At 42.2% G+C, this 26,511-nt stretch overlaps 1 protein-coding gene across 9 annotated transcripts in view; it reads right to left on the bottom strand.

Moving 5' to 3' along the window:
* Nucleotides 1-10,412: 10,412 nt before the first annotated feature.
* Nucleotides 10,413-26,511, bottom strand: part of CPEB3 (cytoplasmic polyadenylation element binding protein 3) — a 253,522-nt gene continuing 237,423 nt past the window's right edge. For all 9 annotated transcript variants that reach the window (XM_009214970.4, XM_009214972.3, XM_009214967.4 and 6 more), the window contains one exon: nt 10,413-16,321. In XM_009214970.4, coding sequence (XP_009213234.3) covers nt 16,094-16,321 — 228 coding nt within the window. In that variant the 3' untranslated portion in view covers nt 10,413-16,093. The remainder of the gene's footprint in view (nt 16,322-26,511) is intronic.

Below are 26,511 nucleotides of genomic sequence, written 5' to 3'. Positions count from 1 at the left end.
AAAAATAAAGATGTTCTTTGAAACCAATGACAACAAAGACACAACATACCAGAATCTCTGGGACACATTTAAAGCAATGTGTAGAGGGAAATTTACAGCACTAAGTGCCCACAAGAGAAAGTAGGAAAGATCTAAAATTGACACCCTAACATCACAAAAGAACTAGAGAAGCAAGAGCAAACACATTCAAAAGCTAGGAGAAGGCAAGAAATAACGAAGATCAGAGCAGAACTGAAGGAGATAGAGACACAAAAAACCCTTCAAAAAATCAATGAATCCAGGAGCGGGTTTTTTGAAAAGATCAACAAAATTGCTAGACTGCTAGCAAGACTAATAAAGAAGAGAGAAGAACCAAATAGACACAATAAAAAATGATAAAGGGGACATCACCACTGACCCCACAGAAATAAATACGTACTACCATCAGAGAATACTATAAACACCTCTATGCAAATAAGCTAGAAAATTTAGAAGAAATGGATAAATTCCTGGACACACACACCCTCCCAAGATTAACCAGGAAGAAGTTGAATCCCTGAATAGATAATAACAGTCTCTGAAATTGAGGCAATAATTAATAGCCTACCAACCAAAAAAAGTCCAGGACCAGATGGATTCACAGCCGAATTCTACCAGAGGTATGAGGAGGAGCTGGTACCATTCCTTCTGAAACTATTCCAATCAACAGAAAAAGAGGGAATCCTCCCTAACTCATTTTATGAGTCCAGCATCATTCTGATACCAAAGCCTGGCAGAGACACAACAAAAAAAGAATTTTAGACCTATATCCCTGATGAACATGGATGCAAAAATCCTCAATAAAATACTGGCAAACCAAATCCAGCAGCACATCAAAAAAGCTTATCCACCATGATCAAGTGGGCTTCATCCCTGGGATGCAAGGCTGGTTCAACATACGCAACAATAAACATAATTCAGCATATAAACAGAACCAAAGACAAAAACCACATGATTATCTCAATAGATGCAGAAAAGGCTTTTGACAAAATTCAACAACCTTTCATGCTAAAAACTCTCAATAAACTAGGTATTGATGGGATGTATCTCAAAATAATAAGAGCTATTTATGACAAACCCACAGCCAATATCATACTGAATGGGCAAAAACTGGAAGCTTACCCTTTGAAAACTGGCACAAGACAGGGATGCCCTCTCTCACCACTCCTGTTCAACATAGTGTTGGAAGTTCTGGCCAGGGCAATCAGGCAGGAAAAAGAAATAAAGGGTATTCAATTAGGAGAAGAGGAAGTCAAATTGTCCCTGTTTGCAGATGACATGATTGTATATTTAGAAAACCCCATTATCTCAGCCCAAAATCTCCTTAAGCTGATAAGCAACTTCAGTAAAGTCTCAGGATACAAAATCAATGTGCAAAAATCACAAGCATTCTTATACACCAATAACAGACAAACAGAAAGCCAAATCATGAGTGAACTCCCATTCACAATTGCTTCAAAGAGAATAAAATACCTAGGAATCCATCTTACAAGGGATGTGAAGGAGCTCTTCAAGGAGAACTACAAACCACTGCTCAATGAAATAAAAGAGGACACAAACAAATGGAAGAACATTCCATGCTTATGGATAGGAAGAATCAATATTATGAAAATCGCCATACTGCCCAAGGTAATTTATAGATTCAATGCCATCCCCGTCAAGCTAACAATGACTTTCCTCACAGAATTGGAAAAAACTACTTTAAAGTTCATGTGGAACCAAAAAAGAGCCAGCATTGCCAAGACAATCCTAAGCCAAAAGAACAAAGCTGGAGCATCAAACTACTGACTTCAAACTGTACTACAAGGCTACAGTAACCAAAGCAACATGGTACTGGTACCAAAACAGAGATATATGAACCAATGGAACAGAACAGAGCCCATGAAATAGTACCACACATCTACATCTGTCTGATCTTTGACAAATCCTGACAAAAACAAGAAATGGGAAAAGGATTCCCTATTTAATGAATAGTGCTAGGAAAACAGCTAACCTAGAAAGCTGAAACTGGATCCTTCCTTACACCTTAAACAAAAATTAATTCCAAGATGGATTCAAACTTAAATGTTAGACCTAAAACCATAAAAACCTAGAAAACCCTGGAGGCAGTACCATTCAGGACATGGCATGAGCAAGGACTCCATGTCTAAAACACACCAAAAGCAATAGCAACAAAGCCAAAATTGACAAATGGGATCTAATTAAACTAAAGAGCTTCTGCACAGCAAAGGCAATTACCATCAGGTAAGAAAAGGCAGCCTACAGAATGGGAAAATTTTTTGCCATCTACTCATCTGACAAAGGGCTAATATCCAGACTCTACAAATGGAACTCAAACAAATTTATAGGAAAAAAACAAACCCATCAAAAAGTGGGCGGAGGATATGAACAGACACTTCTCAAAGGCATTTATGCAGCCAACAGACCGCATGAAAAAAATGCTCATTATCACCGGCCATCAGAGAAGTACCGTCAAAACCACAATGAGATACCATCTCACACCAGTTAGAATGACAATCATTAAAGTTGGAAACAACGGGTGCTGGAGAGGATGTGGAGAAATACAAACGCTTTACACTGTTGGTGGGACTGTAAACTAGTTCAAACATTGTGGAAAACAGTGTGGCGATTCCTCAAGGATATAGAACTAGGAATACCATTTGATCCAGCTATCCCATACCCAAAGGATTATAAATCATGCTGCTATAAAGACACATGCACACATATGTTTATTGCGGCACTATTCACAATAGCAAAGACTTGGAACAAACCCACATGTCCATCAATGATAGACTGGATTAAGAAAATGTGGCACATATACACCATGGAATACTATGCAGCCATAAAAAAGGATGAGTTCGGCCGGGCGCAGTGGCTCAAGCCTGTAATCCCAGCACTTTGGGAGGCCGAGGCGGGTGGATCACGAGGTCAGGAGATCGAGACTATCCTGGCTAACATAGTGAAACCCCGTCTCTACTAAAAATACAAAAAACTAGCCGGGCGTGGTGGCGGGTGCCTGTAGTCTCAGCTACTTGGGAGGCTGAGGCGGGAGAATGGCGTGAACCCGGGAGGCGGAGCTTGCAGTGAGCCGAGATCACGCCACTGCACTCCAGCCTGGGAGCACAGCGAGACTCCGTCTCAAAAAAAAAAAAAAAAAAAAAAAGGATGAGTTCATGTCCTTTGTAGGGACATGGATGAAGCTGGAAACCATCATTCTCAGGACAAAAAACCAAACACCGCATGTTCTCCCTCATAGGTGGAAATTGAACAATGAGACCACTTGGACACAGGAAGGGGAACATCACACACCGGGGCCTGTTGTGGGGGAGGGGGAGGGGGAGGGATAGCTTTGGGAGATATACCTAATGTAAATGATGAGTTAATGGGTGCAGCACACCAACATGGCACATGTGTACATATGTAACAAACCTGCACGTTGTGCACATGTACCCTAGAACTTAAGTATTAAAAAAGAAAGAAAAAGAATAGCCACAGGGGCAGGACGCGGTGGCTCACACCTGTAATCCCAGCACTTTGGGAGGCTGAAGCACATGGGTCACTTGAGGCCAGGAGTTTGACCAGCCTGGCCAACTCGGTGAAACCCTGTCTCTATTAAAAATAGAAAAAAATAGCTAGGTGTTGTGGCACAGACCTGTAATCCCAGCTACTGGGGAGGCTGGGGTGGGAGAATCATTTGAACCTGGGAGGTGAGGTTGCAGTGAGCCAAGATCATGCCCCTGCACTCCAACCTGAGTGACAGTCTCAAAAAAAAAAAAAAAAGCCACATGATAAAAACAATCCTGTCAGAAAATAGACAGATAGATACAGAGACATTTCACTGAAGAGGATATAAAAAATGGCAGATAGGCACATGAAAAAATGTTCCACATTATTAGCCATTAGGGAAATACAAGTTAAAACCACATTGGGATATTACTACACAACTATCAGAATGACCAAAATAAAAAGTAGTGACAATATCAAATCATGAGGATTCAGAGGAACTGCATCACTCATATATTTTGGTGGATATGTGAAATGGTACATTTGCTCTAGAAAAGAGTTTGTACTTTCTTAAACCAGACTACCATATGACCCTGCAGTTGCCCTCCTCGGCATTTATCCCAGAAAAAAATGAAGAGATATTCACTCAACCACCTGTACATGACAGTTTATAGCAGCTTTATTTAATAGCCCAAAACTAGAAACAATCCAGATGTCCTTCAACAAGTAAATCGTTAAACAAACTGGTGCATCCGTACCACAGACTACCACTTGACAATAAAAAAGGGATGAACTATTGATATATACAAATGGGATGAATCTCCAGATAATTATGCCAAAAAACGAAAGTCCCAAAAGGTTATATATTGCTATTTCCGTTTATATAATATTCTTGAAATAAGGAAGTTACAGAACTGGAGAACAGATTAGTGGTTGCCAGGGGTAAAGAAGGGTGGAATGGGAAGGAAGTGGTTGTGACTATAAAAGGGAAACCTCAGTGTTCCTTGTGGTGATGAAAATGATCTGTATCTTTACTGGATCCGTGTTAATATTCTGCGAGCTTTTAGAAGGAAACTGGGTAAAGAATACATGGGATTGCTCTTATTTCTTACAACTATATATGAATCTATTTCAAAATTAATGTTTAATATTATTTCAAAATTAATGTTTAATCAGACTATAATGTAGAAGTGGGGCCCATAGATCTTGGATGTTAAATAAGGCTGTATAGGCTGGGCACGGTAGCTCACGCCTGTAATCCTAGCACTTTGGGAGGCCGAGGCGGGTGGATCACATGAGGTCAGGAGTTCAAGACCAACCTGACCAACATAGTGAAACCCCGTCTCTACTAAAAATAAAAAATTAGCCAAGCATGGTGGTGGGCACCTAAAATCCCGGCTACTCGGGAGGCTGAGGCAGGAGAATGGCTTGAACCTTGGCGGGGGGCGGGCGGGGGGCAGGTAGTGGAGGTTGCGGTGAGCCGAGATCACACCACTGCACTCCATCCTGGGCAAAAGAGCAAGACTCTATCTCAAAAAAAAAAAAAAAAAAAAAAAAAAAAAAAGGCTGTATAGGCAAATCAGTATATGTACTGCGAGCGTCATTAGCTTTCAACGTTTGATGCTCACTGCTCAACAATCAACTGCAGAGATTAATGGATGAAATTTTTCACTTTATTTCTCTACTCCATGCCTTCTCCCAGATTGTCTAAAAAAATTTTTTTTTTCCCAAAAACTCTTCTAGGATGTTGGTAGGCTTAAGGAAGAACAGAAAGGAACCTGAAGGCGGGGAGAGAAGAAAACTGGGGGCAAGGAAATTGAAGTCTGGGTGACTGGGAAAACAGGCCAGCCTGGGTGGGCAGCTGGTGGCAATGGCAAGCCAGAAAGGAAATCTGGTTTTCAAGAGTGTAAAAAGTGAATTATATGGAGGTTGCTTGGAAGAAGATTCCATTTTGTCCAATATCTGCTTTTAACTTTCACAGGGCTCCTGTTTTCTTGTTTTGTTTTAGTGCTCCATTGAAACTTACAGACAAGTACACAGATCATAGTGTACAACTCAATGAATATTCACAAAGTGAACACACTTTATATCCAACACCCAAATCATGAAATTCACCAGCACTCTTAGATGCTGCTTTCAAGCCCCCTTGCAGTTACTCCTTTGCATATTTATATAAATGGAATCGTACACTGTGTACTCTTTTGGGGCTGGCTTATTTTGACCAGCATTAAATGTGTGAGATCTTTCTGTAACATGGCATGTTGTAGGTCTTCATTCTCCCTGTTGGGTAGGATTCCATATGTGGATATGCTATAATGTATCCGTTCTAATACTGTAGGCCATTTGGATGGCATTCAGTTTGGGGCTGTACAAATACTGCTGCTGTGATTATTCTTGTACATGTCTTTTGAACGTACACGTATTTTTGGTGGGCATACGCCAATGAGTGAAAAAGTGGGTCACAGGATATAGACAAATTCAGTTTTTATAAACCTTTTCCAAAATGGCTGTACCATGCCGTAGTTTGAATGTGTGCCCGCAGAAGTTCCTGTGTTGGAAACCTAATCCCCAGTGCAACAGTGTTGGGAAATGGTAGCTAAGAGGTAATGACGTTGCGAGGGCAGAGCCCTCATAAAGGGATCCGTGTTGTTATCTAGAGAGTGGCTTAGTTATCATGATAGTGGGTTGTTATAAAGCAAATGTGGCCCCTGGTGCATCTCCCTGTCTGGAGTGTTCAGTTGCTCTTCTGCCACGTTATGACACAGCAAGAAGGCCATGCTCTTGGATTTTTCTACCCCAGAACAGTGAGAAACAAATTTCTTTATAAATTACCCAGTCTCTGGTATTCTGTTATAGCAGCAGAAAATGGACTAAACATATCACCTTCCACTTTTACCAGTACTTACCTAGATTCTCCCTACCATGTGGCATTTTGTGTCTTTTAAATTTTAGTCATTCTAGTGGGGGATGTACTGGAATTGCACTTTGGTTTATTTATTTATTTATTTATTTATTTAGAGACAAGAGTTTTGCTCTTGTTGCCCAGGCTGGAGTGCAATGGTGCAAACTCAGCTCACTGCAACCTCCACTTCCCAGGCTTAAGCAATTCTTGTGCCTCAGCCTCCCGAGTAGCTGGGATCACAGGCATGTGCCACAAGACCCAGCTAATTTTTTTGTATTTTTAGTAGAAATGAGGTTTCACCATGTTGGTCAGGCTGGTCTCAAACTCCTGACCTCGTGATCCACCCACCTCTGCCTCCCAAAGTGCTGGGATTACAGGCGGGAGCCACCACGCCCAGCTGCACTTTGGTTTTCATAAGTAATGAAATTGAGCAAAATGACCCTGTCCTTTAATAAAGAGACCAGGTGCACAACTCATCACCTTAGGGACTGAGACGTGCCAAGGGAGTTTTTCTTCCACTTACGAAGGGAGTCATTTGGTTTAGGCCTGCACTGAAGGTGACAAGTTGGATGTTTCCCTTAAGCTTAACAGTTGAGACCAGGTGTGGTGGCTCACACCTGTAATCCCAGCACTTTGGGAAGCGGAGGTGGGTGAATCACCTGAGGTCAGAAGTTCGAGGCCAGCCTGGCCAACATGGTGAAACCCTGTCTCTACTAAAAATACAAAAACTAGCTGGGTATGGTGGTGGGCGCCTGTAGTCCCAGTGACTCAGGAGGCTGAGGCAGGAGAATCGCTTGAGCCCTGGAGGCGGAGGTTGCAGTGAGTCAAGGTTATACCACTGCACTCCAGCCTCCAGCCTGGGCAACAGAGTGAGACTCCATCTCAAAAAAAAAAAAAAAAAAAAAACTTAACAGCTGAGCCCAAACCAGCTTAACCAAAGGTTTGACCAATAACAACAAAGAAGAAAATGACATGACTTGGGCTGACCCTTGAGGGCCAGAATTAAATGTTGAGATGAGAGCTTTTGCAGTTACAGCAAAGTCCTCTTTATCTAAATACAAACAATGCCCAAACCTCAATTTTATTCCCTTCATACTACTACGTAATGGGAATGAATACAGATAAATTTCAGTTACGTTTCAGTGACCAGCAACACTCCAGCCTGTGAAGACCCACTTGGAATTCAAGACTTGATATAAAGATGATGATGATGATTATGATTAAGACGGAGTTTAAGCTCTTGTTGCCTAGGCTGGAGTGCAGTGGCACCATCTCGGCTCACCGCAACCTCCGCCTTCCGGATTCAAGCAATTCTCCTTTCTCAGCCTCCCAAGTAGCTGGGATTACAGGCACTCACCACCACGCCCGGCTAATTTTGTATTTTTAGTAGAGACGGGGTTTCACCATGTTGGTCAGGCTGATCTCGAACCCCCGACCTCAAATGATCCACCCACCTCGGCCTCCCAAAGTGCTGGGATTACAGGCGTGAGCCACAGCACCGGCCAAAGATTATTTTAAACTAAAGACATTTGAGATTCAACAGATGCAAAAGTGAGCTTTTTCGGAGCTTCCTTTATGTGACTAAAGGCAGAAACTTCTGAGAGTGAAGCTGCCGTAAATCCCCTCCCAGGGAGCTTTAGTGGGCATGAAAAGGGATGGAGACCATTGGCACCTACATAAACAAACATCGCTAGAAACTTTCCTATCTCCTAAAACTCATTTGTCTTTCCTAAAGAAACCACTTGATCTTCCCATAGATGCCCTTTTCTATGAGAGAGCTCCCCCTCTTTCCCTTATTGTTGGTTATATAAACCCCATCTCTAATTATGGAGGAAGCCACTTTTGTGCACTTCCATGTGTGTATGGATAAACTTTTTCTTTTGTTAATTTTTAGTTAATCAGTAGACCCTCAATCAAACCTGATAGAGGAAAGAGTTTTTCCTCCTGACAATCCTTTGAATGGCAGTAGGACCCACCAGTTTGGGCTTTCCTCATCCCATTACTTTCCTCACCCCGTTAATCAATACCCTTTGTAGAAGAGTTCTCGTTAAAATAGTTTTAATATCATATATTTGATTTAAAATTTATGACTCCAGTGTGGGAGTGCTTATGTGAATATTGCTTCACACACGTGTGCCAAAGGTCTAGTGAAACATCACCACGCCTTAGTGTTAAAGCTTACTGTCCATCCGCGCTGCTGGCGATGAGTTTTCCTTTTGGTAAAGCCAGGACCTTGGACATAACCTCTGGCCGCCTCATGGGGCCTGTCCCGCACAGTCATGCAATTAGCAAGCGGGGCTGCTGCAGACCTCAGGCACAGGGAACGCCAGGGCTACCGACTGATTTTCCCCGCTAGTAACTTTTTTTTTTTTTTTTTTTTTAATCGGGACAAATGTGTGCTCCTAGTCAGACCGAACCTCTGAAAGTAGAATTTCAGGCCGGGCGCGGTGGCTCAAGCCTGTAATCCCAGCACTTTGGGAGGCCGAGGCGGGTGGATCACAAGGTCAGGAGATCGAGACTATCCTGGCTAACATGGTGAAACCCCGTCTCTACTAAAAATACAAAAAACTAGCCGGGCGCGGTAGCGGGCGCCTGTAGTCCCAGCTACTTGGGAGGCTGAGGCGGGAGAATGGCGTGAACCTGGGGGGCGGAGCTTGCAGTGAGCCGAGATCGCGCCACTGCACTCCAGCCTGGGAGACACAGTGAGACTCCGTCTCAAAAAAAAAAAAAAAAAGAAAGTAGAATTTCAATTATGGCCTTAATGTATGTTGTTATTTCTAATAAAAGCAGACTTAAAAGGGACTCAAACACATTTTTCTCCCCATTTGGGTCAGGGGAGGGGGACCAAAGGGCACGAGAGCTCCAAACGTTCCATCTGGTCCCAGCGGAACAAGGGCTGAGCTTCCTGATTCCCCTTGGTGAATAGTGGGGCACCTGCTCGCTGCCAGGTGAAAGCTCGTGCTGAACAGAGCAACGTGCAAAGCTGAGCCTCGCGCAGAGCCGGGAGCGACTCCCCCAGGGTGGGCCCTGAGCTGCCCTTCAGGCCGGTGGCACGGAGGGGCGCGATCCAGCGGCGCGGGTGAGCTTACCTGCAGGGGCTGCGGCCAGGAGGAAATGCGCCACTGCCCAGGCCAGGGCCCCGGGTGCGGGAGGGGCAGAACGTGGGACCCGCAGCGGGGACCCAAGGGCTGCGGGCGGGAGAATACGGGTGGGGCTGCCTGGGAGGGAGCCTGAGACAAGACCCGACGCCCCCAGCCGCTCCACGTCGCTCTGCAGCGGCCCCGTCCTCTTCCAGGCGTACACGGGCGCGACTGGCCTCGACCGCAGTAGGAAGGCGCTGCACCGGCCCGAGACACAGACACAGCGGCTTCCTATCATGGGGGTGATCGCTGGGGAGTTTAAAAACACCTGTGGCCAGACCCCAGCCCAAACCAAGTGAATCTGTCTCGGGGACCAGGCTGGGGGGACGCTGGTCCTTGCTTGTTCTGAAGGCCCTGAAGGAGATTCGCTGGTGCAGCCACTTGTGATCCGTTTTCTAAATGGATTAGTCAGTGCCTAGGAGATGGCTTCTAGCACATCCAGAATCGATAAGGATTTTTAAAAGACTCATTTTCTGAAAAATCGGAGAGCCAGGTGTGAAAGATAAAGCGAAGTGGCGCACCTACCTTTCCACTGACAGGTTTGGTTGCGATTTTGAGAATTGGCTTCATGTGGCAAGTCTGGCATAAAAACCCAACTGCACCTCTAAAAACATGTGTTCACATGTGTCAACAAATACTTTGTTGCAAATATACTTGCGTGTTTTTCATAAACGAGTGTTATTTGTGTCAGAGAAAGAGTGAATTTTGCTGTACTTAGTCTGCTTTAAGGGGATTTGTCAAAAAAAAAAAAAAACTAATCAAGCAAACTGGAATGCACCAATGTTCCCAGATGTGAACCATATACTCCAAGCTATTCCTCAGCAAATGCAAAGGATGACAAGTGTCAGTACTTCATACAACTAGATTTAATAAGTTGTTATTACAGAAAAAAATGAAGTCCAAACTACAAAGTTTAAGCAGTTGTAAGCAGTAGCTGCATTGAGCTCCATGTTTAGTCACAGTACTGTAGTTCCATACAAGCAATATTAGTCCAAGCCCCAAAGGCAGAAGCTGAGTAAGGGTTACTAGCAAAAAACAATCTCAGAGAACAAGTAATAAAAGATACAATACATTTAAAATTAGTTGTTAGTTGAAAAACAAATACAGAGATCTTAGCTGTGAACACCCTAAAAGTTAAGTCCATTATTTTGACAGCAAAAATACAAATACCTAATACTTTATACCCCAACAGAACTATATCCAGGTAAGAAAAAGAGCATAAGTTATCCTGTATTAGCACCCAAGTTTTCTACTTGTTGCAATTAACTTTGTCATCATACAAATTTAAACATCCCCGAATCATATAGCCACTTCTTGACCCATTTTGGGGTATAAAGTCAACAGCATTAATTATAAAACACTCTGTGGTAAGATGGAACACTATTGCAGCTGAGATAGAGAAGTTTAGTTATTATAAAAGAAAAAAAAAACAAAGAAATGTTAGCTGACATACCATACAAGCTAGTGAAAAGCAACAATCCATTCAAATAAGCCATTTTTAACAAAAAGATACATTTTTTTCACTAATCTGTGACTAATCTTTCACTCAAACCTTGCAAGTAGAGATGTCACAATACTCAAATATTTAGGTAGGAGCTTTACCCAGTTAAATGCCATTTTGTTGCTAATATAATAGATAAAATGAAAACTAGCAGTTATTCGCTAATTGCATAAATGCAGTACATTCTGCATTAGCCCATGCCTCACTAACAAGCTATAAAACACAAGATATAGGCAGAAATCTAAGCATAATCTTTATACCACTAAGCAAGAATTTTCCGATTTCTTTTCTTCTGTTCCTAATCATTTATTTGTAGTTAATGTAAAATTCCAACCAGTAGTACCCAATTTGAGTTAAAATTTTACATCACAACTTGATCTAATCTATATATTATTTACAAAACTGAATACATAGAGCATACCCAAGACCAACTCTGGACACAAGTTTCTCTGAGTTATTGATGAACCTCACCTCCACAGCGATGGAGCTGAAAGAGGCCATCAACCACTAGTAGAAACATATCTATCTGGAGCAAGTCATTGGCTGTTCTGTTTACGCAACACCAGTTTTGCAGTTGTAGTTTTTGCTTTGACTGTAGGTGCTATTGCAATGACACATTAATGACTGTGCCTTAACTGCACAGCTTCCAGGTGAGGAGGGTGTTGGAAAAGCAGCAGCAGAAAGGCAGACAGATCATGCACGCAGTTGCCACAATGAAAGGCAAACAAGGGGCACCAGAACAGGAAGCAGGCGTGGGTGTGGAGGAAGATGCAACCCGACACATAGTCAGGGTCCACAGACAGTGGTGACATCCGAGTGTGCTTCTTCAGTGCCACCAACTGAGCCTTACAGGGAGGCAGCACGAGTGAGACCCTGCAGGTGAGGTCTGCAGTACACCACGAAGGCGGTGTTCTCTTAGCAACTTCCTGTATGACTCAGACATCACCACTGTCAGTGCACAGAAAAGATTCGGCCTGGGAGAAAGGCACTGTCTCACACAAGGACAGCAGTTGGTGGCAGGTTCTCTCTCTTTCTCTCTCTCTCTCTCTCACACACACACACACACACACACACACACACACACACACACGACATAATGAAGAGTTAGAGGGGAAAAAGCAATGAAACATTCTGTTGACTTAGCCAGATTTGAAACCCGGTGGTATTCCGGTTGGGGTGACTTCATTCTCAGGGCCACAGGTTTGGCTGCACCTGGTGTTGTATAAATCCACCGTGACATCCCTAGAGAACTGCACTGTGACATCCCTAGTCTTACACTAAACCACTGTGATAAAGGAAAAGGCTTCTCAAAATCTCACATGTTCTGCTCATTCTGTCATTTTATTACCCAATTATCCGTTACATTTCCAATCACTTTACATAACCAACCATTTTCATCGTTGTCACACTATTGTAAACCACATCAGCAAGTTAATACATAAAGCTTTGCATTTCAAAAAACTAGACACTTTAGTAACAATATTACAAAGGTTTTAGCTTCAAAAATAACTGAAAATGAAAAAAATAAACTTTTAAAGAATTAGCATCATAAAATTAATTTATTCCAATAAAAATACAAAATAATATTATGACATTGACCAGATATGAAAGTCCCTCCCAGAAACAACTCTATTAATGATTGAGAAAGCACTCCTTAAAGAAAATACGAAATAAAATGAAAAATATGTAAATATGTTTAATTTTTTTCTTAGCAAAAAATCTTTCTAAAAATAACAATGAAAATTTGTCTCAGTACAAAGGCTACATTACTATTGAAAAAATACCAGCATGAAGAAAAGGTACATATTTGACAGTAGAAAAATGATTTCAGTGAATCACAATGTCTAAAGTTTGCAATGAAAATAAATCTGCAATAAAGATTTATGCCTTTTTTCTTTTCTTTTTTTTCTATTTTTTATACAAACAGTACAAACAGTATTGCACATAACAACAAATAGTCGAGGTTAAGTTATAGCCTTCAAAAAATCGACTAGTTCAAGTGTCACACCAAGGAAAGGCCACAGCAGGACCTGTGTTACCCAGGGGCTTCCCAGTCAAGTTGCAGGTCAGAACACCTCTGTGTTTTAAAAAATAATTTTTTTGAAGGACCCTCTCTTTTAATATAACATTAACAACTTGGGGGCACATTTATTTACAAAACAAAAGGGAACGTGTTATAATTTAATAAACTAAAAAAGTTCTCTTTAAAAAAATACAAACAGAAGAACTCTTTCACAATCCTGGTCAGTCGCGCACAATCAACGCTTGATTAGAAATATACAAATTAAGGGAAAGTAGTTTCCACCATCTATTCACAACGTTCAGCACCAAATGGAGTTTATTTTTTGTAACCTATTCTTCAGGACAATGTTTTTTGTCTTCACTTTAGCTTTATGCTGTACAATCTTCCAGCTTTTTAAAAAATCTCAGTGTTATTTTAATACATGAAAGAGGGGTGCTTCTTCAAAAAGTTTTGCTTCTTTCACATAATTAGGTAGATTTCTGTAGGTTAGATATGATCTTTAATATTATAGTTATAAAGCTCTAACTTCTTCATTTTCAAAAAACACAAATAAGCATGAAAAAAATAAAGTTACCCATCTGTTAAATCATTTTCTTGCAGAATTAAATTAATATATATTTTTCTGAATAAACTTACTTAGAAAATATCATTTTCTTTCCTATATTTCAAAATTGAGGTATTGCAAAAGATCATGTCAGTCAGAAAGCATGCCTTTTTCCTTAAAAACAAAAAAAAATCTGCCAACTTTTGAAAACTGTCTAGAATACAAAAAGTAGTAGTGCATAACAAAATTTCTTGTACAGATGAAAAAAAAACCCACAAACATAGAAAAAAACAAACAAAACCACACCGGGGCTGGAAAAAAGCAATTATTACCAAAAAGCCTTAAAAAGGGGGAATTCTAAAATAAGCATTTTTAATCCAGTAAAAAACTATTTTGTTTTTCCTTTTTGAAAACAAACTATAGCTTGAGAGTCAGTAATTGCAACCAAACATGGGAGAACGAAACAAAAGCAACACTAACTTAAGACAGTACAAGGACATCACAGCACAGAAAACACAGCGACTTAAATCTATTCTGCAGTGTCATATCCAGTCAGATTGTCCCCAGAATTCCAAAACATAGGAAGAAGATTAAAAAAAGATTTACATAGTCTTGCAATCATTGTGTGTGTTTATATATTACTATCTGCAGCCCAAGGGTGAATGCTAGAAAAATGTCCATGCTAGTGCTAGCAGGCCTCCGTTCTAGACCACGCTAGTGCTAGCAGGCCTCCATTCTAGACCACGCTAGGGCTAGCAGGCCTTCATTCTAGACCACGCTAGTGCTAGCAGGCCTCCATTCTAGACCACGCTAGGGCTAGCAGGCCTCCATTCTAGACCACGCTAGTGCCAGCAGGCCTTCATTCTACTCAAGCTTAACAGGATAAATCCAGGGAATTAAGTAGTTAGTTTCTCACCCAGACAACCAACTCTGCCCAGGCCATCTTATTTTGTACAGACATTTCTTTAGCATCACCATTACACAACTTTCTTAAAAATGTGCCTAGTTTGTCAATCTGACAACTTATCTCTATATCCTGTATATATTCTTAGTGTTTGTAAGCTAAGATGAGCTCTTTGGTTTTCTGGACAAGGTCTGAAGCTATGTAAAATGGTGCAAGCACTAAGATTGTAACTAAGAGCTCATGTGTTAGTTTATAATATACCAGTTATGAACTGTCAAGTTCGTTAATGTCTGACAGAGGCTTTAAACAGTTAAGTTTGATCACAGTTAGACATAATCACTTTACTATATAAAATAAATTGCACAATATATAACAGAGCACCGCAAAGTACTTCATCTACCATCCACAAATTTGCTTGAAGAATATCCTACACCTAGGTTTTATATCGGTTGTAATATAGGTCATTCTGTTATGGGCTCTTCTCATTCAGAGCATTCCGTTTACTGAGGCATGCCTTCCTCTGGTCAATTACCAATTCTTTGAATGAAAAAAACTTTTTTAAAAAAATGAGTATTTTATAGCTTATATAGATTCTTAATTTGTGCATTGTGGGAACGTTTTATACTAGACATTGGATATAAAATTTATTGCATGCAGCAACCTGATTAAGTAAACATGCAGTCAGAAATAGTGACCTTCCACCGAAGCTTTCTGAAGTCTATTCTGATCTCCTTTCGGCAGCTGACTCTATCCCTAAAATCACAAAAGTGTGTTGTTGGGTTTTTGTGTTTAATTGATATCTTAGCCTGAATAGAGTATTATGGTATTAATAATACCATTTTAATAGCAGCAAAAGCTATTGCAGCATAAATTTACATAATACTAAAAGATCTAACCAAAATCCTCGGCAAAACAAAAATCAAACATGAAGGAAAAATAAAAGATCCAGCTTATGAGGTATCCTTACAAGTCAAAATAGAGAGCAACTAAAGGCTTATTTTCATGAAGGGTTATCCTTACTCTAAGTGACCCGAACTAATGATTGCTGAATTGTTGTGAAGTTTTTGCTACATCTGCCACCTACTCACGAGTATTACCTTTGGTAAGTCTTGTTCTAGGGGCAACTCTCTAAGTTTCTGAAAATAAGTGCATGCTCCAGTTCAAAACAATCAGAACAACACCACCACAGCAACAAACAAAAGAATCACAGACAGTAGCCTGACGGCCGCTAATGAGAATGGCAGCCTACATACTGTCACGAGTGACAAATCAGGTATAAAAAATTAAGGTACCAAGCAGACAAAGGTGTGAATCAAAGTGCAAATCAGTACCATTCTACACTCTGCAATTCTGCATTATACTGGACACTGAGTTCAGTAATATGACTGTAAATAATAATAATAATAATAATTAATAATAATAATAAAAAGACCCAATTCTTCTTTAAAAATCAAGAACGAATGCACAGATTTCCAGAACACTGTAAGCCCTGAGGCAGTGCCCTCACTCTCCCCTCCTTGTTATCTACTCCAGTACTGTGGCTGGGTCGGCCGTGGCTCAGCTCCAGCGGAACGGGACGTGACGAGGGCGGTCGCCTCCCTCCTTCACCAGCGGTTTGTGGAACTCCCGCCCGGCTCGGGAATGTATGCTCGCCCAGCAGTATTCACAGTAATACTGCAGACAGGTGACGTTGGCACAGAAGAACGGGGCAAACTTCCCACCACAGCGTGTGCCCTGGCACTCATCACACATCTGATCATCCAGCACATATGGCTTTACTTCAACCTGGACCCAAAGAGGAAAGACAGAGAAAAATGGTTTAGCAAAGCTTCCTCACATGTCTTGCTTTTGAGAGTTTATAGTATAGCTTCACGGTACGTCTCAATCAGATGCTGCTTTCAACTCTGCTGATACTGGATGGTAATCGACAGCATAGGCTTTGGAATAAGCTCCTTGATTTACTTCTTGTGTGATATGAGACAAATTCTTAAAATCTCTGTGCCTCTGTTTGCTCTATGACTATATCTGTAAAATGGGTATGTTTTCACACACATAAACACATCTAACACGCACACATTTGTGTAATCTGTAAATGGGTATAACAGTGTTTACATCAAAGGGTGCTGGGGAGGATTAAGAGGGGCTGAGCTGAATCCTGAAAGCTGAATCCTGAAAGCTTTGTCTGACAGTGCAGGACAAAGAAGAACACTGCAGGGAGAGGAAGCAGCCAGGACAAAGGCCATAAGCAAGAGGAGGCAGGCACATCCTTGGGAGATGCTGTGGCTGGAGCCAGGCCTGAGGGCAAGAGGCACACTGAATATGGGAGGAGCTTAAGGGTACACTGCTGTGAGGCTGTGCACCTCAGTGTCATAGTGATGCAGCTCCCTGAGACTAACACTCCAATACTGCATACCATGGACTGGAGAGGAAAAGGGACTCACAGCTGAGGTGTTAAGAAGCTACTATAATAATTGGGACTTTTTTAGTTTTGGAACTTTCTCTGTTACCTTAATCTCCCCCCAACACTGGAAACTTCAATAGAAGACAACTTTTCATCACAGCCCTTTAGGGAACATTTTTAAATCTAAATGAAGCAAAGCTGTATGACTGAAAACCAAAAGAAGAAAAAAGTTACCACGTTCTCACCCACTTTCCTTTCCTAGAACTTTAGAAAAGAAACATCATTAACTTTATTTATTTTTAATTATTATTATTATTTTTGAGATGGATTGTCACTCTGTTGGCAGGCTAGAGTGTAGTGGTGTGATCTCGGCTCAATGCAACCTCCACCTCCCGGGTTCAAGCCATTCTCCTGCCTCAGCCTCCTGAGTAGCTGGTATTACAGGAGTGCACCACCACGCTCGGCTAATTTTTTGTATTTTTAGTAGAAATGGGGTTTTCACCATGTTAGCCAGGCTGGTCTCAAACTCCTGATCTCAGGTGATCCGCCTGCCTCAGCCTTCCAAAGTGCTGGGATTATGGGCGTGAGCCACCATGCCCGGTCGAAATACTATCTTATTGTGGTTTTGATTTGCATTTCTCTAATGATGGACAATGTTTAGCATTTTTTTCATGTGCTTGTTGTCCATTTGTGTATCTTCTTTGGAGATATACAACTCAATGAGGAAATGCATAGAGAATAATTCACATAAGAATTCACAGACAATTCACATAAAAATGTTTATATTAGCTGGTTGTGGTGGCATGCACCTGTAATCCCAGCTACTCAGGAGGTGAGAGGATCACTTGAGCCCAGGAGTTCAAGCCCGGCCTGAGCAGCATACTGTTTCCCTGGCTCTTAAAGAAAAAAAGAAAAAAAAAAAAAAAGATGTTCATATTTACTTGTAGTCAGGAAAAAAAATTGATGCCATTATTCTCATCAGACTGGCAAACATTTAAAAGAGTGATAACTATTTCTCATCATTTGCTGATAGAAATATGAATTGCTACAACTTTTTTTTTTTTTTTTTTGAGATGGAGTCTCACTGTTGTTGCCCAGGCTGGAGTGCAATGGAACAATCTCAGCTCACTGCAACCTCCACCTCCCGCAACCTCCACCTCCCAGGTTCAAGCGATTCTCCTGCCTCAGCCTCCCAAGTAGCTGGGATTACAGGTGCCCACCACCACACCCAAATATAATTTTTTTTTTTTTTTTTGAGACGGAGTCTTGCTCTGTAGCCCGGGCTGTAGTGCAGTGGCCGGATCTCAGCTCACTGCAAGCTCCACCTCCCGGGTTTACGCCATTCTCCTGGCTCAGCCTCCGGAGTAGCTGGGACTACAGGCGCCCGCCACCTCGCCCGGCTAGTTTTTTGTATTTTTAGTAGAGACGGGGTTTCACCATGTTAGCCAGGATGGTCTCGATCTCCTGACCTCGTGATCCGCCCGTCTCGGCCTCCCAAAGTGCTGGGATTACAGGCTTGAGCCACCGCGCCCGGCCGCAAATATAATTTTTATATTTTTAGTACAGATGGGGTTTCACCATGTTGGCCAGGCTGGTCTCAAATTCCTGACCTCAGGTGATCCCCTGCCTTGGCCTCCCAAAGTGCTGGGATTACAGGCGTGAGCCACCACACCTGGTCTGCTACAACATTTTTGAAAAGCAAACTAGCAAATTATTCAAATTAAAAATATGTATACCCTTCAACCCAAGAATCCCAGTGTTGGCTATTGTTCCAGATGCAATCCCAATGCTTGGAAATATAACCACCAGAAGTGAGGACATATGTAAAGTGTATCTACTGCGAGACTTGTCCACAATGGCAAAAAATCAGAAACAAAGTAAATGTCTAGCTACAGGGAAACACTTGAATAAAATATGGATTATCCATTCCAATGGAATATCATGCAGCCATGAAAAAGACTTAATTATGCTCCATCGGTTGATGAGAAAAGATTTCCATTACACAGGGACATTAGGACCAAGTGGAACGATGGCTACTGCAAGCTGCAAAATGCTGAACAAACATACGTAAGGTCATGTAATACATTTGTGCTGATATTTGAAAATGCAGTATTAATAAAACAGCACCTTCTGTCTATTTGGGCTTCCAACTAAGCTTGGTAACAGTGCTCCTTACTGGCTAAAGGGTTTTGGGGGATCTAGTCTACACAGTAGTTCAGAAGATGTGTCATGAAGGCTTTCATGACTGCCTTGAGGCCAGAGGCACACAGTGATGCCTTATTTACCAGCTTTCTTAGGGAATAACATATACCTCAAGTTATTTTTCCAGAAACCAGGCACTTCTCCTTTTTGGTGCCAAAATATGTTGAATGTTGATGTTTTTTGACAAAAATCTTGCTAAAATGTACTAGTTCCCCTCCCCCTCTTAGATAGGAGACATTATGAACATTATTCCTAAGGAATGCCAAGTAATACAATGCGGTAGAGAGTTTTCACTTTTTCTGTCAGCCCCCTTCAAAATCTGGTGGTCCGTTATCATATCTAAAACACGTTCCAAACACCTCTTTTAGGTTTGCAATTTCCAATCATTTTCATTTTGCCTGGAAAGTTAGAAAAATCAAGTTTGTGAAGAGCTGAACATTAAATGCCAATAGATATGACTCTTAATATGGTGAAAAAAAATAGGCTGGGTGCAGTGGCTGATGCCTGTAATTCCAACACCTTGGAAGGCTGAGGCGGGAGGATCCCTTGAGCCCAGGAGTTCGAGACTAGCCTGGGCAACAACAACAACAAAATTAGCCCTGCATAGTGGGATGCACCTGTAGTCCCAGCTACTTGGGAGGCTGAGGCGGGAGGATCCCTTGAGCCCAAGAGCTAGAGGCTGCAGTGAGCCAAGATCCTGTCATTGTACTCCAGCCTAGGTGACACAGTAAGACCCTGTCTCAAAAATATATATGTAATAATAGTAAAAATAAAAAACAGAATGTGGCTTTTGGATTGCTACTGTGCTCTCAGGGGCCTTTCCTGAAAGCTTCCGGAGGGCAGTCTTCCAGAGGGATGAGCGGTGCTGTCCCTGCAGAGCTGCTCCTGAGGGCGTCTGAAGAGCAGAGTTTGCCTAACGACAAGACACACACCATGATGATCCACAAACACAGACACGCGAGTTAGCTACTACGACCTCTCAAACAGCAACAAGCAAACGGTATTTCTGGATTGAAATCAACAAAAGAGAGGCAGAGCAAGATGGAAGAACAGAAGTCTCCGCCGATCAACCTCCACCTGACCCATGCCCCACAAGAACAGGAAGTTAGTAACTATCTACACAGAAAAAAACACCTTTAGAAGAACCAAAAATCAGGTAGGTCCTCCTAGTACCTGGTTTTATCTTCATATTGCTGAAAGAGGCACTGAGGAGATAGAAAAATAGTCCTGAATCACCAAGTATTTAAACCAGCCCGCGCCTGAGGGGAATCTCCAATTCCAGCAGGGGGAACTCGAGTTCCCCTAAGCCTCGCCACTGTGGGCTATAGCGCTCTGTGTCTCCAAATCAACCTGAAAGTCAGTCTAGGCCATAAGGACTGCAACACTTAGGTGAGTCCTAGTGCTGAACTAGGCCCAGAGACAGTGGATTCAGGGGGCACATGGCCTACTGAGACATCAGCCAAGGGAGGGCTGGCATCACCCCTGCCCTAACCCCAGGCTGCACAGCTCATGGCTCCAAAAGAGACCTCTTCCTTCAGTTTGAGGAGAGGAGAGGGAAAAGTGGGAAGGGCTTCGTCTTACGTCTTGGATACCAGCTCAGCCACAGAGGGACAGGGCACAGTCAGAATTGTGGGGTCCCTTTTCCAGGCCCTAGCTCCCAGGTGACATTTCTAGACACACCTTGGGCCAGAAGGGAACCCACTGCCTTGAAGGAAGGACCCAGTCCTGGCAGCATTCATTACCTGCTGGCTGAAGAGCCCTTGGGCCCTGAATAGCCAGTGGTGATACCCAGGACCTTGGGTGAGCCTCTGAGACTTGCTGGCTTCAGGTACCAGCAAGGCCACAGTTGGGTAGAGCAGTGGGCAGGCTCCTGGGGTCCCCAACTCTAGGATTTGACTCTTGGATGGCATTTCTGGATCTGCCCTGGGCCAGAGGGGAGCCCAGTGCTCTGAAAGAGGGTTTCAGGCCAGGCAGTGTTTACCACGAGCTGACTTAGGGCCTTAAGGGAATGCTGGACTTAGTCTGGCAGTACTTCTCATGGCCTGGGGTGGCGGTGGTGGAAAAGTGAGACTCCTCCGCCTTTGGAAAAGGGAGGGAAGAGTGGGAAAGACTGCAATTGTAGTTTGAGTGCCAGCTCAGTCACAATACAATGGAACACCAGGTAGACTTCTAAGGTTTTCCACTTTAGTACATGATGCCGGGACAGCATCTCTGAGTCTGCCCAGGGGCTTGGGGAAACTCACTGCCCTGAAGGGAAAGACACAAGCCTGGCTGGCTTTGCCACCTGCTGATAGTAGAGGCCCAGGGCCCTGAGTGAACACAGGCAGTAACCAGGGAGTGGTTACGGCAGGCCTTACGCAAAAGCTGGCTTCAGGTCGGACACAGCACAGTCAGAGTGGTGGTGGCCACAGGGGTTTGTGTCACTCCACCCCCAGCTTTAGGTGACTGAGAACAGAGAGACTCTTTGTTTGGGAGAAAGTAAGGGAAGAGAACAAGAATCTCTGCCTGGTAATGCAGAGAATTCTCCCAGATTTTGCCCAAGACCATCAAGGCAGCACCTCTACGAGTCTGCAGGAACTGTAGTAGCTAACTTGGGCTTGGGTGACCCCTAAAGCAGAAACAGCGTAGAATACAACACCCAAGTCCTTTCACATATCTGGAAAGCCTTCCCAAGAAGGACAGGTATAAATAAGCCCAGGCAGTGAAGACTACAATAAATACCTAATTCTTCAATGCCCAGACACCAAAGAACATCTACTAGCATCAACACCATCCAGGAAAACATGACCTCACCAAATAAACTAAATAAGGCACCAGGGACCAATCCTGGAGAAACAGAGATATGTGACCTTTCAGACAGAATTCAAAATAGTTGTGCTGAGGAAACTCAAAGAAGAGACAAAGGTCACTATATAATGATAAAGGGGTCAATTCAACAAGAGGATATAGAAATTTTAAATATATATTTGGGCCGGGCACAGTGGTTCACGCCTGTAATCCCTGCACTTTGGGAGGCCAAGGTGGGTGGATCACCTGAGGTCAGGAGTTTGAGACCAGCCTGGCCAACATGGCAAAACCCCGTCTCTATGGGGTACAACACCCCTGTACTATATTAGTAGGCATGGTGGCAGGTACCTGTAATCCTAGCTACCCAGGAGGCTGAGGCAGGAGAATTACTGAAACCTCAGAGGTGGAGGTTTCAGTAAGCTGAGATCGCGCCACTGCACTCCGGCCTGGGTGACAGAACAAGACTCCGTCTCAAAAATACATACATACATACATATATATATATACACATACATACATACATATATATATATAAATTGATTATATATGTATGCACCCAACACTGGAGCACCCAGATATATAAAGCAAATATTAGTGCTAAAGAGAAAGATAGGCCCCAATACAATAATAGCTGGAGACTTCAACACCCCACTTTCATCATTGGCTAGATCTTCTAGACCAAAAATCAATAAAGAAACATCTTTATTGATGAAAGATGCAGACTTAATCTGCACGACTGAACAAAGGGATCTAACAGATATTTACAGAACATTTCATCCAAAAGCTACAGAACACACATTCTTTTCCTCAGCACATGGATCATCCTCAAGGATAGACCATATGTTAGGTCACCAAGTAAGTCTTAAAACATTCAAAAAATTGAAATAATATCATGTATCTTCTGTAACCATAATGTAATAAAACTAGAAATTAATAACAAAAGGAATTTTGCAAACTATACAAATACATGGGCCGGATACAGTGGCTCACACCTGTAATCCCAGCACTTTGGGCCAAGGCAGGTGGATCACTTGAGGTTAGAAGTGTGAGACCAGCCTGACCAACAAGGAGAAACCCCGTCTCTACTAAAAATACAAAATTAGCCAGGTGTGGTGGCGCATGCCTATAATCCCAGTTACTTGGGAAGCTGAGGCAGGAGAATCGCTTGAACCTGGGAGGTGGAGGGTGCAGTGAGCCGAGATATTGCACTATTGCACTCTAGCCTGGGCGACAAGAGTGAAACTCCGTCAAAACAAAAAAAAAAGAAAGAAAAAACAAATACATGGAAATTAAGCAATATGCTCCCGAATGACCAGTGGGTCAATGAAGAAATTAAGAAGGAAACTGAAAATTTTATTGAGACAAATGATAATGAAAACGGAACATACCAAAACCTATGGATAGAGCAAAAGCAGTACTAAGAGGAAAGTTTATAGTGTAAGCCTACATCAAAAAGGAGGAAAAACTTCAAATAAAGAATCTAATGATAAAACTTAAAGAACTAGAAACGCAAGAGGAAACGAAACCCAAGATTAATAGAAGAAAGAAATAATAAAGATCAGAGCAGAAATAAAATGCAACTGAAATGAAAAAGACAATAGAAAAGTTAAACAAAACCGACAAACTTTTAGCCAGACTAAGAAAAAGAAAAGATTTAAATAAATAAAATCAGAAATCACAAGGTCAGGAACTTGAGACCAGCCTGACCCACATGGTGAAACCTCGTCTCTACTAAAAATACAAAAATTAGCTGGGCATGGTGGCACATGCCTGTAATTCCAGCTACTCGGGAGGCTGAGGCAGGAGAATCAGTTGAACCTGGGAGGTGAAGGCTGTAGTGAGCCGACATCGCGCCACTGCACTCCAGCCTGCCAACAGAGCGAAACTCTGTCTCAAAGAAAAAAAAAAAAAAAAATCAGTCAATTATATCAACAGAATGGAGGATAAACACCATATTATCATTTTAATTGATGCAGAAAAAGTATTTGATAAAATTCAAAATCCCTTCATGATAAAAATCCTCGGCTGGGTGCTGTGGCTCACTCCTGTAATCCTAGCACTTTGGGAGACCAAGGTGGGTGAATCACTTGAGGTCAGGAATTTGAGATCAGCCTGGCCAATATGGTGAAACCCCGTCTCTACCAAAAATACAAAAAAATTAGCCAGGCATGGTGGCACACACCTGTAACCCCAGCTACTTGGGAGGCTGAGGCACAAGAATCACTTGAATCCGGGCGGTGGAGGTTGCAGTGAGCCAAGAGCATGCCACCGCACTCTAGCCTGGGTGACAGAGCAAGACCTTGTCTCAAATATATATATATATAAATCAAAATAGATTAACATCTTAAATCTAAGACCTCAAACTATGAAGCTACTGAAGGAAAACACTGGGAAAAATCTTTAGGACACTGGTCTTGGCAAAAATTTCTTGAGCAATACCCCCCACAAACAGACAACCAAAGCAAAAATGGACAAATAGGATCACATCAAGTTAAAAACCTTCTGCACAGCAAAGGATAAAATCAACAAAGAGACAACCCATTGAATGGGAGAAAATATTTGCAAACTACCCATCTGACAAGGGATTCATAACGAGAATATGTAAGGAGCTCAAACAACTCTCTAGGAAAAAAATCTAATAATCCAATCACATATGGGCAAAAGATTTGAACAGACATTTCTCAAAAGAAGATATACAGATGGCAAACAGGAATATGAAAAGGTGCTTAACATCATTGATCATCAGGGAAATGCAAATCAAAACCACAATGAGATATCATCTCACCTCAGTTAAAACGGTTTATATCCAAAAGACAGGCAATAGCAAATGCTGGTGAGGATGTAGAGAAAAGGGAACCCTTGTACACTGTTGGTTGGAATGAAAATTAGTACAACTACCAGGGAGAACAGTTTGGAGTTTCCTTAGAAAAGTAAAAATTGAGCTAACATATGATCCAGCAATCCCATTGCTGGGTATATACCCCAAAGAAAGGACATCAGTCTATCAAAGAGATATCTGCACTCCCATGTTTGTTGCAGCACTGTTCACAATAGCTCAAATTTGGAAGCAACCTAAGTGTCCACTGGCAGATGAATGGGCCAGGTACGATGGCTCACACCTGTAATCCCAGCACTTTGGGAGGCCAAGGCAGGCGGATCACCTGAGGTCAGGAGTTTGAGATCAGCCTAGACAACATGGTCTACTACATGTTGTATCTACTACAAATACAAAAATTAGCCAGATGTGGTGGTGGGTGCCTGTCATCCCAGCTACTTGGGACACTGAGGCAGAAAAATCGCTTGAACCCGGGAGGTGGAGGTTGCAGTGAGCCAAGATTGCACCATTGCACTCCAGCCTGGAAGACAAGAACGAAACTCTGTCTAAAAGAAAAGAAAAGACAATAAACAAACAAACAAAAAAGCATATGAATGGATAAAGCAAATGTGGAACATATACACAATAGAGTTCCATTCAGCCTTAAAAAAGAATGAGATCCAACTATTTGCAACAAGATGGATAGAACTGGAGATCACTATGTTGAGTGAAATAAGCCAGACACAGAAAGACAAGTATCACATGTTCTCACTTATTTGTGGGATCTAAAAATCAAAACAATTGAACTCACGTACATAGAGAGTAGAAGGATAGGCTGGGAAACGTAGTGGGGAGCTACAGTGGGACAGGAGATGGAGACGGATAATGGGTACAAAAAAATCAGAAAGAATGAGTAAGACCTACTATTTGATATCACAACAGGGTGACTATAGTCAATAATAACTTAATTGCATATTAAAATAAGGAGTGTAATTGGATTGTTTGTAAGTCAAAGGATAAATGTTCGAGGGGATGGATACCACATTCTCCATGATGTGCTTATTTCACGTTGCATGCCTGTATCAAAATATCTACTATCTACACCCACTATGTATTAAAATTTGGCTGGGCACAGTGGTGCACGCCTGTAATCCCAACACTTTGGGAAGCAGAAGCGGGTGGATCACTTGAGGTCAGGAGTTTGAGACCAGTCTGGTTAACATGGTGAAACCCCACCTCTACGGAAAATACAAAAATGAGCCAGGTGTGGTGGTGGTGCCTGTAATACCAGCTACTTCAGAGGTTGAGTGAAGCAAGAGAATCACTTGAACCTGGGAAGTAGAGGTTGCAGTGAGCCGAGATCACACCACTGCACTCCAGCCTGCCTGAGCAACAGAGTGAGACCCTGTCTCAAAAAAAAAAAAAAAAAAAAAAAAAGCCAGGCATGGTGGCACACACCTGTAATCCCAGCTAATATTACCAACAAAAATGAAAAATAAAATAAAAAATAAATTAATAAATTGTTAAAGAATAAAAGGACATAAGGAACAACAACAACAAAAAATCAACGAAAGAGAAGCAGCTGCATGAAGGATTAAGGGTGCTTAGTTTGGCTCCTACTAAAGGGTGATTATTTTGGGTCGAGTGGCCTCACCCTCGTCACTAGTATTTATGGAGTGCCTATTCCCTGTCAGCCACCATATTACAACTGAAATGAACTGTAGACCAATACAAAGTTCTTCCCTAAAATAACTTATGGTCTGTAAAAGA

This window comes from Papio anubis, chromosome 11 (assembly GCF_008728515.1).
Source record: "Papio anubis isolate 15944 chromosome 11, Panubis1.0, whole genome shotgun sequence".
NCBI lineage: Eukaryota > Metazoa > Chordata > Mammalia > Primates > Cercopithecidae > Papio > Papio anubis.
Note: the sequence above shows the minus strand (reverse complement) of the source record. Positions and strands in the feature narration are given on the sequence as shown.